The sequence below is a fragment of the Ipomoea nil genome, unplaced genomic scaffold, assembly GCF_001879475.1.
Source record: "Ipomoea nil cultivar Tokyo-kokei standard unplaced genomic scaffold, Asagao_1.1 scaffold0418, whole genome shotgun sequence".
NCBI classification, from domain to species: Eukaryota; Viridiplantae; Streptophyta; class Magnoliopsida; order Solanales; family Convolvulaceae; genus Ipomoea; species Ipomoea nil.
In genome coordinates, this window is record NW_017616846.1 from 1,311,896 (window position 1) to 1,325,836 (window position 13,941).

Genomic DNA, 13,941 nt, shown 5'->3' on the forward strand with positions numbered 1-13,941 from the left:
AAAGCAACGAATTGAACATCATGAATCATTGCTCCTCCAAAACATTATCCTCTTCTTCATCCCCAACTTCTCTCACTCCCATCTTAACAAAACCTAAATAAGGTATGCATTTCACCTTCAATTTCCCACAACTGAAAATTATGAAATTTCCGACTACCTGAAAGTGATCTTAAATCAAGTCGAAAGCCTTGTTCCGACTACTTTTGGTATCCGGGAAAACCTTTGTTGCTATTTCCGACCACTTTTTGCTTTCGAATTGATTTAAGATCACTTTCAGGTGGTCGAAAATTCTATAATTTCCAACAGTGAAATTCTCCATTCCTCTTATCTATATTTCAGTCGATAATTCGACATTGTAATACATTATACTGCTATAAGATGTCACAAAATTTTCTTTAACTTCTATAGTTTGGTTCTAATTTTTTTAATTTAAGATTTACAACACAATTTGAAGATGTTATTGTATTCTTACCCTTTTTTTCTTTTTTTTTTCTTTTTTTTTTTTTTTTAGGTGTAATGGAAGAAGGGTTATTGCAGAGTAAAGAATTATATGAGGTAATGCTCTTATTTTATAGATCAATTGCTTATCATTAGGTAAAAACTTAACTATAATTATGCAATGAAGGAGAATTAATGTATTACTTCTCATGGTACAGTACCTTCTACGTACAAGTGTGTTTCCACGCGAATCGGAGCTTTTGAAAGAGATAAGGGATATTACTGCAAAACATCCACTGTAAATTCACTAAACTTTTCACACTGTAATAAATTTATGCAGCCTGCAATTTACTTGTGTTCAAATAGCAGATGTAGATGATAAATCACAAAATTTAATTTTGTTTTGTCAGTTCCACGATGGGTACAGCACCGGATTCTGGGCAAATGGTGGCAATGCTGTTGAAGCTATTGAACGCCAAAAACACTCTGGAAATTGGAGTTTTCACTGGATATTCTTTGCTACTCACAGCTCTTACAATCCCTGACGATGGTCGGGTCAGTACTGTTACTCTATCACAATATGTTTTTTATTTTTATTTTTTTTTTGAGTGATGAAGGAAACCCATCCACAGCTTGAGGGTATGTGTTAGGGGTGGCTAAAAAGGGCCAAATTTATAGATGGGTGGTTAGGGGACTGTTGGACGGAGGTCAGTAAAAGACCAAGTTCAGAACTTTATCTCTTAAAAATGTGATTGTAGTCTATAAAGAAATAAAGTTGTACTAGGTCAATCTTGTTAGTGTGCACTAAATAAATCCAACCTTATAATCCTAATTGATAAAATACAATAAAAAGATAAACCAGCTTAAATTGTTGATAGCTGAACGGCTTAAACGAGCCTAGGTTGCCCATTGTGTTTTGTTCATTAGACATCAGTTTTCAATTTTTCATCATATCGGCATTTAATTTGTTTAATTGATCAGATTACAGCCATAGACCCCGACAGGAAGGCATATGACATGGGATTGCCAGTTATAAAGAAGGCAGGAGTTGAGCACAAAATCAACTTCATTGAGTCTCCGGCTCTGCCTGTTCTTGATAAGCTGTTGGAAGATGTAAGGAACAATATAATCAAACATCCCGATCCAAACAACAATTATTAATATTGTGCGGTTTTTAATGCTTAGGATCGATGTTGTTTTGCAGAGGAAGAACGAGTCGAGTTTCGACTTCGCGTATGTGGATGCTGACAAGATAAACTACAAAAACTATCACGAAAGAGTGCTGAAATTGCTGAAGATTGGTGGGGTTGTGGTGTATGATAACACGCTTTGGTACGGGACGGTGGCGATGCCGGAGAAATCAGTGCCGGAGGATCTTGTTTCGTACAGGGGGCATATTGTTGAGCTGAACAAACGGTTGGCCGGCGATACTCGCGTTCAGATTGTCCAGATTCCGTTGGGCGATGGAATGACGGTGTGTCGACGTGTGTGTTGATCCATTTTCTTGCATGCTTTTCATGTTTCCACAAATATTTTGTTTTAATTTGGAGTGATTGATCTGAGTGAATAAAGGCAGGCTACTTTATTATAGTGCATGTTTTAATTTCGTTCTAGTTTGTTTAGATCATGATGAACTTCAAAGTTGAAGCTTTGAAGAAAGTATGTATCTATTTTGTATAATTTAGATTCAATACACAAATGATATATTTTTAATATATTAAAAATGTATTTTTTCTTTTCATAAACAGTTACTCCTTTTTTCTTTTTTATAAAGTTTTTTATTTTCCTTTTCAGCTTCTCTCCGCACTTCTCTCTCCTATTTGACAGACAAAAAATCTAACAAAAAAAATGTTTGTTTATTTCTTTTTACTTTTTTAGAGAAAAGAAGATTTTGATTTGACCAAAAAAGATGTTCAGAATCTTTCAAATGTTGAGGATGCTTATCATGGAGAAAAATGGAAATTTAGATTAGTATTCATTATTTTCTTTTGCAACTAATTAATGATATTTTTTAAGCTTTAAAAAAGTGATTAAATAATAATAATAATAATTATTATTATTATTATTATTAGTATTTTAAAATAAAAAACTATTTAAAACTTTGTAGTTGTACTATTTGTACTTTGAAATGATTCAAACGATATTCTTATAGTATATCGGTGATAATAAGATTGACTACTTTATATATATATATATATATATATATATATATATATATATAAAATACAAACTTTGTTTCACAAAATTAACCCTTTATATTTTTATGTGAAGTTATCAATTGTAATTTATTTTCCTTTTAATTATTAATTAAAAAGATTTACTTCTAATCCAAATCTCTAAAATATCAACATTTTATGAAAATTTCACTAAACTTTGCCATATACTTCACCTTAATGTTTTTAAGAATACTTTGGATTAAAAGTGAAAAAAAAATTAAACTTGATAATTAAAAATGAAAAAATAATAATTAAATCAATAATCAAAATTGAAAATACCATTATAGTCTATGAATCAAACTCAAAGTGAAATTAACTTCTTTCATTTTGTGGAGTAAGTTCATTACCTTAGAAACAGAGTATATGTTTGGTAAAACGTAACAACTGTATTCTTCACTTGTTATTCAATATGAAAAGGAATTTAGGCACGATATAAACTGTGCTACATATTGTCCACTACAACAAAGTTTCAGAAACAATGTTTCGTGACAAGTTGGCCTGGTGATGACATTACACTTTAGCTAGCATCTCGATTCTTGGTCTCTTTCTGTGACCAATTGAGCTACCCATACAGGCCTACCAGCCGTTTCTTGAATTATGCCGGTGGAGTAGTGAGCGTGTTGGCAACGTCGATCACAAATCGATATCTAACATCCGATTTAGCCAGACGCTCCATGGCTGTGTTCACATAGTCCATAGGAATGACCTCAACCTCTGCAACGATGTTGTGTTTTGCAGCAAAATCAATCATTTCTTGCGTTTCCTGTATTCCTCCAATGCAACTCCCTGCCACCATCCTTCTTCCTGCAGGTAATCATGGCGAGCAAGTATATATTAGCTTCGGGTTGTTTCTGATACCAAATTGAAATATGTTATGTCTCAGCTGATAGTTGGACCTACTGCACCATGGTTTATATATATATTATATGGTCAACAAAATTAATTTATGTATTTGGTACGAATTGAACTAACCCATGAGCAGAGGAAAAACTGGAAGCTCCAGTGGCTTCTCTGGTGCACCAACCAGCACGAGCTTCCCGTTAGGCTTCAACAGATTTATCAATGGCGCAATTGCGTGCACAGCCGAAACAGTGTCAATAATTCCATCCAATGTGCCTATAGCAGCCTAGTTCAAGGAATTGAAACCCAGATTTACCAAACATATATAATTGGACCAAATACTTAACTAACCAATAATATATATATTTTGATTGGTTTAATTACCTGCATTTGTTCTGGATCGCGGCTGACCAAAAACTCGTCAGCGCCGAGATGATTAATGGCTTCCTCTTTCTTGGTTGGTGAAGTGCTTATGACTGTGACCTTGGCCCCAAACGCCTTGGCGAACTTAACCCCGACGTGGCCGAGACCGCCCAGGCCAACGATGCCGATATGCATGCCGGGCTGGTTAAGTCCGTAGTATTTGAGCGGGCTGTAAAGTGTGATTCCGGCGCAGAGCAACGGCGCAGACGCGGCGAGCGGCAGGCTGTCTGGGAACCGAATCGCGTAGTGTTCATTACAGACCATTTCGTTAGAGTAGCCCCCGTACGTTATGGTTCCATCGTGGTTGACGAAACTGTAAGTCTGGATCATTTTGGGACAGTAATTCTCGAGCTCGGTTGAACAAAGGTTGCAGGAGCCGCAGGAACCAACCAGGCACCCCACGCCTACTTTGTCTCCGACCTTGAATTTCTTCACCTTGCTACCCACCTCTGTTACTTCACCCACAATCTCATGCCTGCAAAAATCAGTCATTTAATACTAGTGTTGGGCGGAGACACCGCTGAAAGGAATTTCCGACCATCTGAAAGTGATCTTAAATCAAGTTGAAAGCAAAAAATGATCGGAAATAGCAATAAAAGTTTTTCTAGATATCAAAAGTGGTATGCTTTCGACTTGATTTAAGATACTTTCAGGTGGTCGTAAATTCTATAATTTTTAACAGTGAGACCTGAAGGACCAAGTCCAGCACAATTAGGGATGAGATTGTTTGATCCACCACCTACTTAAGTTGCGTTTTTTGCTACTGATTATAATTTTTGATATAGTGATAAGTGTTAAAATGCGTACCCGGGTACAATTGGATAAGTAGACATGCCGAAATCATTCTTGGCAAAGTGGAGATCGGTATGACAGATCCCGCAGTACAGCACCTTAAATCTCACATCATCTTCTCCAGTTGCCCTTTTTGGATCAAAAGTAACAACTTAAATTTTCAAATATGATGATTTATATTATGAAAGATGAGAAGATATAAATACCTTCTGGAGAATTTGAAAGGGGAGAGGACACCAGAAGTGTCTCTGGCAGCCCATCCGTATGTCTTCACTGGGTGTTCATTTTCGTAGGATTCCGAGCCCATTATATTTCGCTTTGTGATATCAAACTTGGGAGATTGCAAAATTTATTTTGGAAAGATTTAGGAAATATTGGATTATATTGTTGCATTTGCTCAGACTATCAACAATATATATAGTGCTAATTCGAAGATTCGGAGGAAAACCAATTAATTTATTAAAAAATGGCGTGCGCCGTGCCGTTACATATTAATTTTTTTTTTTTTTTTTTTTTTAAAGCACGCTATCTGGAAACACATTGGAGCAGTTGTCAATGATAATATTTATAAATGAATAAAATAACATATACGGAGTATTTAAAAAAGAAAACAAAAAGAAAAGAAGAAGGAATATCTGAATCAAAATTGGTAAAGCTTACGTAACTTCTAGGGAGGCACCAAATAGGAAGTTAGGCAATTGCTGTGATGCTTCGTTGACGAATGTCAGCATTGATGGCTAACGTTGCAATCATGCTGAGGGTCAACACTGATGGCTCTGTACTTCTGCTTTTATTTTAACAAAAATATCAATTTTAAATATATATATATATATATATATATATATATATATATATATATATATTGGTTAGTGGTTTAGTACGTGTTTAAGATTTGTTTTAGCTTTTTAGATTTGATTTTCATCTGTTGTTTTGTTAAAGTTATTTTCTCTCGTGTCTTTAGCGAGTTTTTCTCTCGTTTATTTGGCGAATTCTTATTTCATAAGGTGAAATAATTTATCTGATAATAGAGTATGTTTGCTTCATCCCGAGCACTGAAGAAGATCTGAACCTTGATATGCAATTCAGATTAACGGAGATATTGTTTATGGACAGAAAAGCCGCAATAGGTCAGACTTGGATAGCAAAATCATTACAAAGAACGCTTCAGGTTTTCCAAACAAATTCAGCTTCAATCTTGAAAAACAGTAAGAGATTCAAGTTTCATGTAGCATTAAAAATTTGTTTCAATGTCTGATTGTAAAAATGTTTTATTAACTTTTCATTATATGATTAATGAATTAGCTCTTTTATTTCAAAATAATAATAATAATAATAATAATAATAATAATAATAATAATAATAATAATAATAATAATACATTGCCATGACATCAAGTCACGCGACTTTCCATTACACTAAGTCTAGAGGCAATAATTACTTTTGGAACAATTACTGATATTAGTTATCACTAGTATTTGTACGTCTATCTTAACCCACACTTTCTTTTACTAACACCATCACATGATAATATTGTCAGTCAAAGTAGAGGTGAACGCGGTTCCCTTCCACTTTCGGAAATGGCAAAACAAAATCGTCAATTCCAATTTGAACATCCGATTCGAACTTGTTTGTTTGTTTGTTTTTTAATTTATTTTATATTTTAAAAATAGTCTAGATTCAACAATTTATTTCTTTTAATATTTTTTTTAAAAAAATGGTTATCTCAAATATTTAATCTTTAAAGTTAAACTAAAAAATAAAAATAATTTTGGACTTACACTTAATTTTACAAAGACTAAGACCTTGCTTGGTAAAATAGTTAGCATAGTAGTAAATTTTAGTTTATTTGACCACTATTAACTGTTTGACTTGATTAAACAATCAATATGAGTGTTTGATTAATTTTTATATAATTAGCTAACAGCTATCAGCTAACGCCCATTTACCAAATACCTCGAGAAAATTTCAATTTGAGTTTTTTTCACTTTTGGTCCCTCGACTTCACTTGTGGTGACAAATGGGATTCACGACTTTTATTCCGGACATAATAGGTGCTCAACTTCAATTTTTTTTTTTCACATTTGGTCCCATTCGACCAAGAACCCGGCCAACCCACCGGAATTAGACTCAACCCTTGTTATGTTAAGGGTATTCTAGTCATTTCTAACCCATGTAAAATAATTAAATATAAAATTTATTCTGTATATACACCTCATTCTCGCCTATCTCTGTTCAAATCGAAGGTGTGCGAAGAAGGAAGATATTTCTTCGCACGACGAGGTATTATTTTCACCAGCTCGTCTTCGCCCTCCACTTCTGCCACCAGAACGGCGTCACCCACCGTGACATCAAGCCCCAGAACCTCCTCCTCGACAAGGACGGCAAGCTCAAGATCTCCGATTTCGGCCTCTTCGCGCTGCCGGAGCAGATCCGGAACGGCCTCCTCCACACCGCGTGCGGCACTCCGGCCTACACCGCCCCGGAGGTGATGATCAGAAAAGGCTACGATGGCGCCAAGGCCGACGCGTGGTCTTGCGGCGTCATCCTCTTCGCCTTCCTCGCAGGGTACCTCCCATTCGATGACAGCAATATATCAAACATGTACCGTGCAATACGAAGCCGCGCGTTTCAGTTCCCGGATTGGATCACAAAGCCCACCCGGAGCATAATTTTCCGGCTGCTCGATCCCAATCCGGTAACCAGAATGTCCATCGAGGAACTGATGAAGCTCCCGTGGTTCAAGAAGTCATCATCAGTGATAGATTTGACAGACGAACATCAATTCGGGAACCAAGAGTTCGACAAAGATTGCAAACACTTAACCAAAATGAACGCATTCGATATCATTTCAATGTCTCCCGGGTTGGATCTATCAGGGCTATTCCAGGCGGGATTGAACAAGAAAGAAATGAGATTCACCACAAATTCCGAGGTTGGAGAGGTTGAGGAGAAGGTAAAGAAGATCGGGAGTGAAGCAGGGTATAGGGTGGAGAGGGGAAAGGGAGGGGGAATCAGACTGGTAAAAGCAAGAGTAACGTTAATGGTGGAAATTCTTCAAGTGGCGCCGGAGCTATGGCTGGTGGAGATGAAGGTCGTCAATGGAGAAATGGAATTCGAGGACACAGTGGGAGGAGTTGAGAGTTGGGTTCAAAGAAATATCTTGTTTCATGCTAGTATAACAATACAACCATGAATCTTGAACCAGACAACGCCAGTGATTGTCGCCGAGCTTCTACCAGGCGAGAATGAGGTGTATATACATAATAAATCTTATATTTAATTATTTTACATGGGTTAGAAATGACTAGAATACCCTTAACATAACAAGGGTTGAGTCTAATTCCGGTGGGTTGGCCGGGTTCTTGGTCGGATGGGACCAAATGTGAAAAAAAAATTAAAGTTGAGCACCTATTATGTCTGGAATAAAAGTCGTGAATCCCATTTGTCACCACAAGTGAAGTCGAGGGACCAAAAGTGGAAAAAACTCTTTCAATTTTGGTCCACTGACTATTGGGGTTGTGTTAATTGTAACACTTGACTTTCAAAAATGTTAATTTAGTACTTTGACTATGCAATTTCTATCAATTTTGGTCACGCCGGCCAAATTGCCGGTCAAATCTCACCGAAAAAATTTAATAGGTCAATTTATGAGGATATTTTAGTAATTTTACTTACTACCCCTTTCTTCTCCGATTAGTTCTCTCCATTTCCGATTGACGATTCTGGAGGTGACCCAGATTCCGATTGACGATTCTCTCCATAAATAAATGGATATGCAATTCATAAAATTCATTTTAAATGAATATGCAATATTCTTCTTCCATTCCTTGTTTAGCCCCATTTCTCCGAACCCCAATGGCAATAGAAAGTGCGGCGCCACAAATAAGGAGAACAAACATTGAGTTTCTCAGCGCTTCCCAGACAAGTTCATGGAAGGTGCAGGAACTAGGCGGTTGATCTGATGTTCAGAGACGACAACGTTGTTGGTCCCAAACGCTGTTCGCTGGCGGCGGATATCCGCCTCGTCTCCAGCTATGCCGGAAGTAATATTGGTTTGTAAGCCATCAAGTACTTGCCGGAGGCTGAGGAGTCCATCGCCGGCGCTGCAATTCCCGAAATAGTGCATGCCAAAAGTCACTTGTACATCACCGTCCAGCCGGCGCTGCAATTCCGGAAATGGTGCAAGGAAGAAGTCATCTGTACATCATCGTCCAGGAGGAATACTGATCGTAGTTCTGCAATTTCGACCGGCTGGTGCAAGGAATGGAAGAAGAAGAAGAAAGTCACATGAAATGACGCTTTTGGCCCTCCCATTTAAGACTAATTTTTAATTTTTAATTTTTCGGTCACATTTGGCCGGCAATTTGGCCGGCGTGACCAAAATTGCATAGTCAAAGTACTAAATTAACATTTTTGAAAGTTAAGTGTTGCAATTAACACAACCCCAATAGTCAGTGGATCAAAATTGAAATTTTCTCCAAATACCTCCAAAGTTATCTATGTATCTTATTGAAATTTTAATAAGAATCAAATTCCACGTAGATGATGAAATTAAAAGTTGTCAAGAATGGTGAGAGTCACGCCGTGAGCGTCACCGGTTTGGAGGTTCTCTGATCCTCAAACTCACGCTGCCACTCACACAAAGAGTGACAGAGTGGCGCCGAGGAGGCGAGGATCAGTGGAGTTGGATCTAACCCTCACGGCGTGAGGACCACCAGAGAGAAACAATAAACTAAGCAGATAAATTTTTAAATTTAAAAAAAAAAAAAAAAAAAAAAAAAACTAAGTGCATGGAAGTAAATAATACGGAGTATCATATTTAATTTTGTTGGACAACAACTTTTACTGCACAAAAATAATTGGTCACATTTATTAGGATCTTTATGAAAACCACCAACAACCTCTCAAGCAGATGCATCAGAAGGTTTGAAATAATTCTTCACAACTAATTCTCTGCAATAATTCACTTCTGCATTAAAAGAGATTTGGTTAGATTACTTTCCAAATCTCTAATTTATCCCACCATAATCTCGAAAGAAATTGTTACGACTGAAAAGTAGTGCTATTGATTGATTCAAGGCAAAGGAAGCAATTTTATTTTTAGTTTGCATCAAACTAACAGTCTACACAATCAAGACTTTCGAAAATCTTCTTTTAACGTTCATAATCTGCTCTTGTGAAACCTTTTAAAAGATGTAGAAGTAGATTAAGCAGCCTTCAATGTTTTCCCTATATCCAGAACAAATCTGTATCTCACATCAGACTTCTTAAGGCGATCCATGGCAGTGTTCACATAGTCTGCTGGAACGATTTCAACTTCCGGTGTTATGTTGTGTTTTGCTGAGAAATCTAACATTTCTTGCGTCTCCTTTATCCCTCCGATGCAACTGCCAGCAATTAGCTTCCTTCCTGTTTCGAGCAATGATCTCATAAATCTCGAAACATATGAACAATTGCAGAGTCTATAAATATGAATGGAAGGAAATAAACTTTACCCATAAGCAATGAGAACATGTTGACTTCAAGTGGTTTTTCAGGTGCCCCAACCATGACCAGCTTTCCATGGGACTTCAACAAACCAATCAATGGTAAAAGAGCATGAACTGCAGAAACCGTGTCGATAATGCCATCCAATGTGGCCATTCCACCCTACATTATTTTATTCAAACCACACGGTTAAATGGCAGCAATATAATGCCATGATTTTCAAGAATTCAAGCCTAGAGATCCGATTTCACCTTTATCTGCTCAGGGTCGGTGCTAACCAAGAACGAGTCTGCCCCCAGACGTTCCAAAGCTTCCTGCTTCTTACTAGGAGAGGTGCTAATAACCGTCACCTTCGTGCCAAAGGCCTTAGCATATTTGACAGCCATATGGCCTAGACCGCCTAGACCAACCACGCCAATATTCATCCCGGGCTTGTCAAGTCCAAAGTATTTCAAGGGACTATAAGTCGTTATGCCAGCACAGAGCAGAGGAGCAGCCTCCATAGGCAGGCTCTCCGGCCATCGGACCACAAAGTGCTCATCAGCCACCATGACGTCTGAGTAGCCACCATAAGTGGTGGTTCTCATGTCATTGTAAGTCTGTACGCTTAGAGGACAGTAATTCTCGAGATCATTTGCACAGTTATCACATTTCCGGCAGGACCCTACCAAGCATCCCACACCTACTTTGTCACCAGCCTTAAATTTCTCTACCTTGCTACCAACCTCAGTCACCACACCCACAATTTCATGCCTGTATTTTAAACATAGTTGAAAATGGACAATACACATTATATCCTTAGCCATATACACATGTTTACTCGCCCACAAAAGACAAAATTCCCCCACACCCCGACCCAACTGAAGTGACTAAGACGACCAGTGCCTGGGGCCTACAAGATGGCCACTACTGTCGGGCCGGATACGTGTCCTTGCCCACAATTTACCACCCAAAAACTAATTGGGTATATACATGTTTACTCAGATAAACACAAGCTTAATTAGAGCAAATAAAGATTTCATGGAGGGAATTGAAGGAGAAATGGAATCTCACCCTGGGACAATGGGGTACTTAGTGAAGCCCCATTCATTCTTGATCTGGTGGAGATCGGAGTGACAGATGCCGCAGTACAAAACCTTGAATTGCACATCCTTTTCGCCGGTAGCTCTGCACCGATCGATCAACGCCGTCATAATTGTTAGTAAATTAATCAACCAAATACCCTTCTTTCTTGAATTCAAACCAAGAAATGAAAGATGAAGATTTTGCATACCTTCTTGAGAAGTTGAACGGTGAAAGAACCCCAGAGGTGTCACTGGCTGCATATCCAAAGGCCTTAACTGGGTGCTCTTCTTCATGTGACGCTGCCATTTTACTAAAATCTCAGGCTAAGGCAATATTATCACAATGTGGGAGAAAGAGAATTGCAACAATCTTGAATGGTTATGCGTAGCGAGTTATGTGTACATTTATAGAGAACCAAAGTTTAGGGCTTCGGTAACCGCAACGTCTCCTTTCCTTTACAATTAGTTTCACTATTTTTTTTCTGGAAAATTCCCAGCATCCCATTTATTACGTTACCTGCCATCTATAAATTCAGCCAAACTTTTAAAGTGCAATAATAAGTCATCACATGCTGTATTTAGTAGACCCTTTTTCACATTTTTACTGTCATGCTAATACTTGTTGATTAAAAAAAAAAAGGGTAAAATAAATGGTTAAATGATTGAATTGATAAATTTTCGTTAAATCGTTATTTTATTTAAGTATTTCAGTTCACTTAATGCTAAATACCAGTAATTTTTAAGAATTTTAGTTAACAAATAATTTGGTTCCGAAGTATAGGTTACTTCATAAATAAATAAAAAATTAATTTGGTTAACGGTTAAAACAAATCTCAGATTCAAAAAATACAAAATATAGTGTTAGTATTATTACATATACTTGAGGAATTTTATAATTGTAAATAATAATGGAGTTGAATTTTTTTTTTTTAAAAGATTATTATATTTTTATATTAAATAATAAATTTATTTATAAAAGTATCATCTCACTTTTATTTATAATGTTAATGTTTATACTGTTTGATGTGGTAGAATATATATATATATATATATATATATATATATATATATATATATATATATAGGCGAGTTCAGGTGCGGCAGTGTCTTACGGTGCGACGATTTCTTACGGTGCGGCAACACCAATAGTTCAACAAATATGCACCATCAACGTTAGGAAAATGCATCACACAAAACAGAGTAAACAGAGCCTGCATCACCAAACACACACCATTAGGTGTGGGTAAAAATATCATACACTGTTCGGAAATACACCATTGGGGGTGGTGAGTTATATGGTGTATTTTTTTGAGTTTGTTGTGTATTTTGTGATGTTTTATTGCATTTCATTGTTGTGTGTTTTTATTACACTGTTAGTGCATATTGTTAACACTGTTGGTGTATTCTGGAATTTCGCCACACCGCGGCACGGTAAGACCCCGCCGCATATGAGCGCTCTTCTATATATATATATATATATATATATATATATATATATATATATATATATATATATATAATTTCATATTCAATTTTTTGTTGTTTTTTAGTGTAAAAAACGTAATGATAATAATTATAGATGCATGCCGGCCACGTCCAATAATGTGGTTTACGGTGGTGGTTCATCCGTGTTAAGGCAACCAACATCACTGTTCCATAGTGCAATAACAAGTGGCTACTGTTGAGCCAGAAAACCAACTGCTTTTTGGTTCACTATTTTGTCTAGTCAATGTTTTTGGAATATGAAAACTCATACTTTTTTCACACCAGATGTCACACTTTAATTTCATCAATCATTGTTGTGTGGACAATGATACGGTAACTGTGGATTATTCCATCAAATAATATACATTCAGTACACAATGTACTTTTAATATATCATAAATGTACATTATATTTTAAAAAAATTACATTATTTTGTATAATGTATATTTTATATCCAATACATGAATAATGTAGTTTTAATATATTAAAAAAAATATATTTTTTGTCATGATACATACATTACTGTTTAAACTAGGCCCACACAATAATTTGCCTCTAGAATATGATAACTCATACTTTTTCACACTATACATGGGTTACACATGTTATTTAAAAATATAAGTTCAAACAAGATGGAAAATGAGAGTTTCAAAAGATAATTTGGGAGCGTACGAAAAGAGTATTTTTTAAGATTTATTTTGCATCTCTACATGCGAGAAAGTCTTTTATGTTATACGATTTAAATTTCTTTTTTAAAGTAAATTGTATAATATTAATGCAAATTCACATTCATTTTTTAATATTGGACAAAGACTAATTATAAGTTTTCTCAATTCTAATTTTTTCAACATAAATGAGTATAATTTGAGAAATAATTTTCTCATATATATATACACATTATTCATTTTGTACATATAATATGTTAAGTTAAACCTCTCGAGAACTCAAATCCACTTTGACCAACTTAAATTAAAAGTGAACCCCACCGGAAATTATACTACAAAATTGTTAAACACATAGCTTGAATTAGTTTTTAGATGGTTTTGTTATTTACTTTTCTTTAGCCTTTAGTTATGCTTCTGTTGTAGCTTTTTCCGTAAAGCTAAATTATACCTCCCATGTAAGTCATAATTAATGCAACTCATTCTACTCCTCTACTGACAATTATACTACAAAATAATCATTTTAAATGACCC

General features: G+C 36.1%; 4 protein-coding genes across 4 annotated transcripts; 2 read left to right on the forward strand and 2 right to left on the reverse strand.

The window, feature by feature from the left end:
* On the forward strand, positions 1-2,041 carry LOC109172722 (probable caffeoyl-CoA O-methyltransferase At4g26220). The gene is made up of 6 exons (XM_019321956.1): positions 1-102; positions 512-555; positions 657-736; positions 849-993; positions 1,420-1,551; positions 1,643-2,041. The coding sequence occupies exons 2-6, from the start codon at positions 517-519 to the stop codon at positions 1,931-1,933; spliced, it is 687 nt and encodes a 228-aa protein (XP_019177501.1). The 5' UTR covers positions 1-102; positions 512-516; the 3' UTR covers positions 1,934-2,041.
* A 952-nt stretch (positions 2,042-2,993) lies between these two features.
* LOC109172720 (mannitol dehydrogenase-like) lies at positions 2,994-5,103 on the reverse strand. The gene is made up of 5 exons (XM_019321954.1): positions 4,916-5,103; positions 4,725-4,838; positions 3,879-4,392; positions 3,627-3,780; positions 2,994-3,458 (listed from the first exon to the last, which is right to left on the reverse strand). The coding sequence occupies exons 1-5, from the start codon at positions 5,014-5,016 to the stop codon at positions 3,250-3,252; spliced, it is 1,092 nt and encodes a 363-aa protein (XP_019177499.1). The 5' UTR covers positions 5,017-5,103; the 3' UTR covers positions 2,994-3,249.
* Positions 5,104-5,430: 327 nt separating this feature from the next.
* LOC109172484 (CBL-interacting serine/threonine-protein kinase 7-like) lies at positions 5,431-7,948 on the forward strand. Its single transcript, XM_019321641.1, has 3 exons — positions 5,431-5,487; positions 5,796-5,877; positions 6,953-7,948. Exons 1-3 carry the CDS (start codon positions 5,431-5,433, stop codon positions 7,900-7,902), a joined length of 1,089 nt encoding a protein of 362 aa, XP_019177186.1. The 3' UTR covers positions 7,903-7,948.
* A 1,601-nt stretch (positions 7,949-9,549) lies between these two features.
* LOC109172721 (8-hydroxygeraniol dehydrogenase-like) lies at positions 9,550-11,646 on the reverse strand. Its single transcript, XM_019321955.1, has 5 exons — positions 11,470-11,646; positions 11,250-11,363; positions 10,448-10,949; positions 10,205-10,358; positions 9,550-10,118 (listed from the first exon to the last, which is right to left on the reverse strand). The coding sequence occupies exons 1-5, from the start codon at positions 11,565-11,567 to the stop codon at positions 9,916-9,918; spliced, it is 1,071 nt and encodes a 356-aa protein (XP_019177500.1). The 5' UTR covers positions 11,568-11,646; the 3' UTR covers positions 9,550-9,915.
* Positions 11,647-13,941: the final 2,295 nt, after the last annotated feature.

Excerpts from the sequence above, each read along its gene's own strand:
- LOC109172722 (XM_019321956.1), top strand. The coding sequence starts at position 517 with ATGGAAGAAGGGTTATTGCAGAGTAAAGAATTATATGAG. Across the intron at positions 556-656 it reads AGAGTAAAGAATTATATGAG|TACCTTCTACGTACAAGTGT; the intron begins GTAATGCTCTTA and ends CTCATGGTACAG. Across the intron at positions 994-1,419 it reads CAATCCCTGACGATGGTCGG|ATTACAGCCATAGACCCCGA; the intron begins GTCAGTACTGTT and ends TTAATTGATCAG.
- LOC109172720 (XM_019321954.1), bottom strand. The coding sequence starts at position 5,016 with ATGGGCTCGGAATCCTACGAAAATGAACACCCAGTGAAGACATACGGA. Across the intron at positions 4,393-4,724 it reads ACTTATCCAATTGTACCCGG|GCATGAGATTGTGGGTGAAG; the intron begins GTACGCATTTTA and ends TGATTTTTGCAG. Across the intron at positions 3,781-3,878 it reads GCGATCCAGAACAAATGCAG|GCTGCTATAGGCACATTGGA; the intron begins GTAATTAAACCA and ends TCCTTGAACTAG.
- LOC109172484 (XM_019321641.1), top strand. The coding sequence starts at position 5,431 with ATGTCAGCATTGATGGCTAACGTTGCAATCATGCTGAGGGTCAACACT. Across the intron at positions 5,488-5,795 it reads GGGTCAACACTGATGGCTCT|ATTAACGGAGATATTGTTTA; the intron begins GTACTTCTGCTT and ends TATGCAATTCAG. Across the intron at positions 5,878-6,952 it reads CATTACAAAGAACGCTTCAG|GTGTGCGAAGAAGGAAGATA; the intron begins GTTTTCCAAACA and ends TTCAAATCGAAG.
- LOC109172721 (XM_019321955.1), bottom strand. The coding sequence starts at position 11,567 with ATGGCAGCGTCACATGAAGAAGAGCACCCAGTTAAGGCCTTTGGATAT. Across the intron at positions 11,364-11,469 it reads CCGTTCAACTTCTCAAGAAG|AGCTACCGGCGAAAAGGATG; the intron begins GTATGCAAAATC and ends CGATCGGTGCAG. Across the intron at positions 10,119-10,204 it reads CATGTTCTCATTGCTTATGG|GAAGGAAGCTAATTGCTGGC; the intron begins GTAAAGTTTATT and ends TGCTCGAAACAG.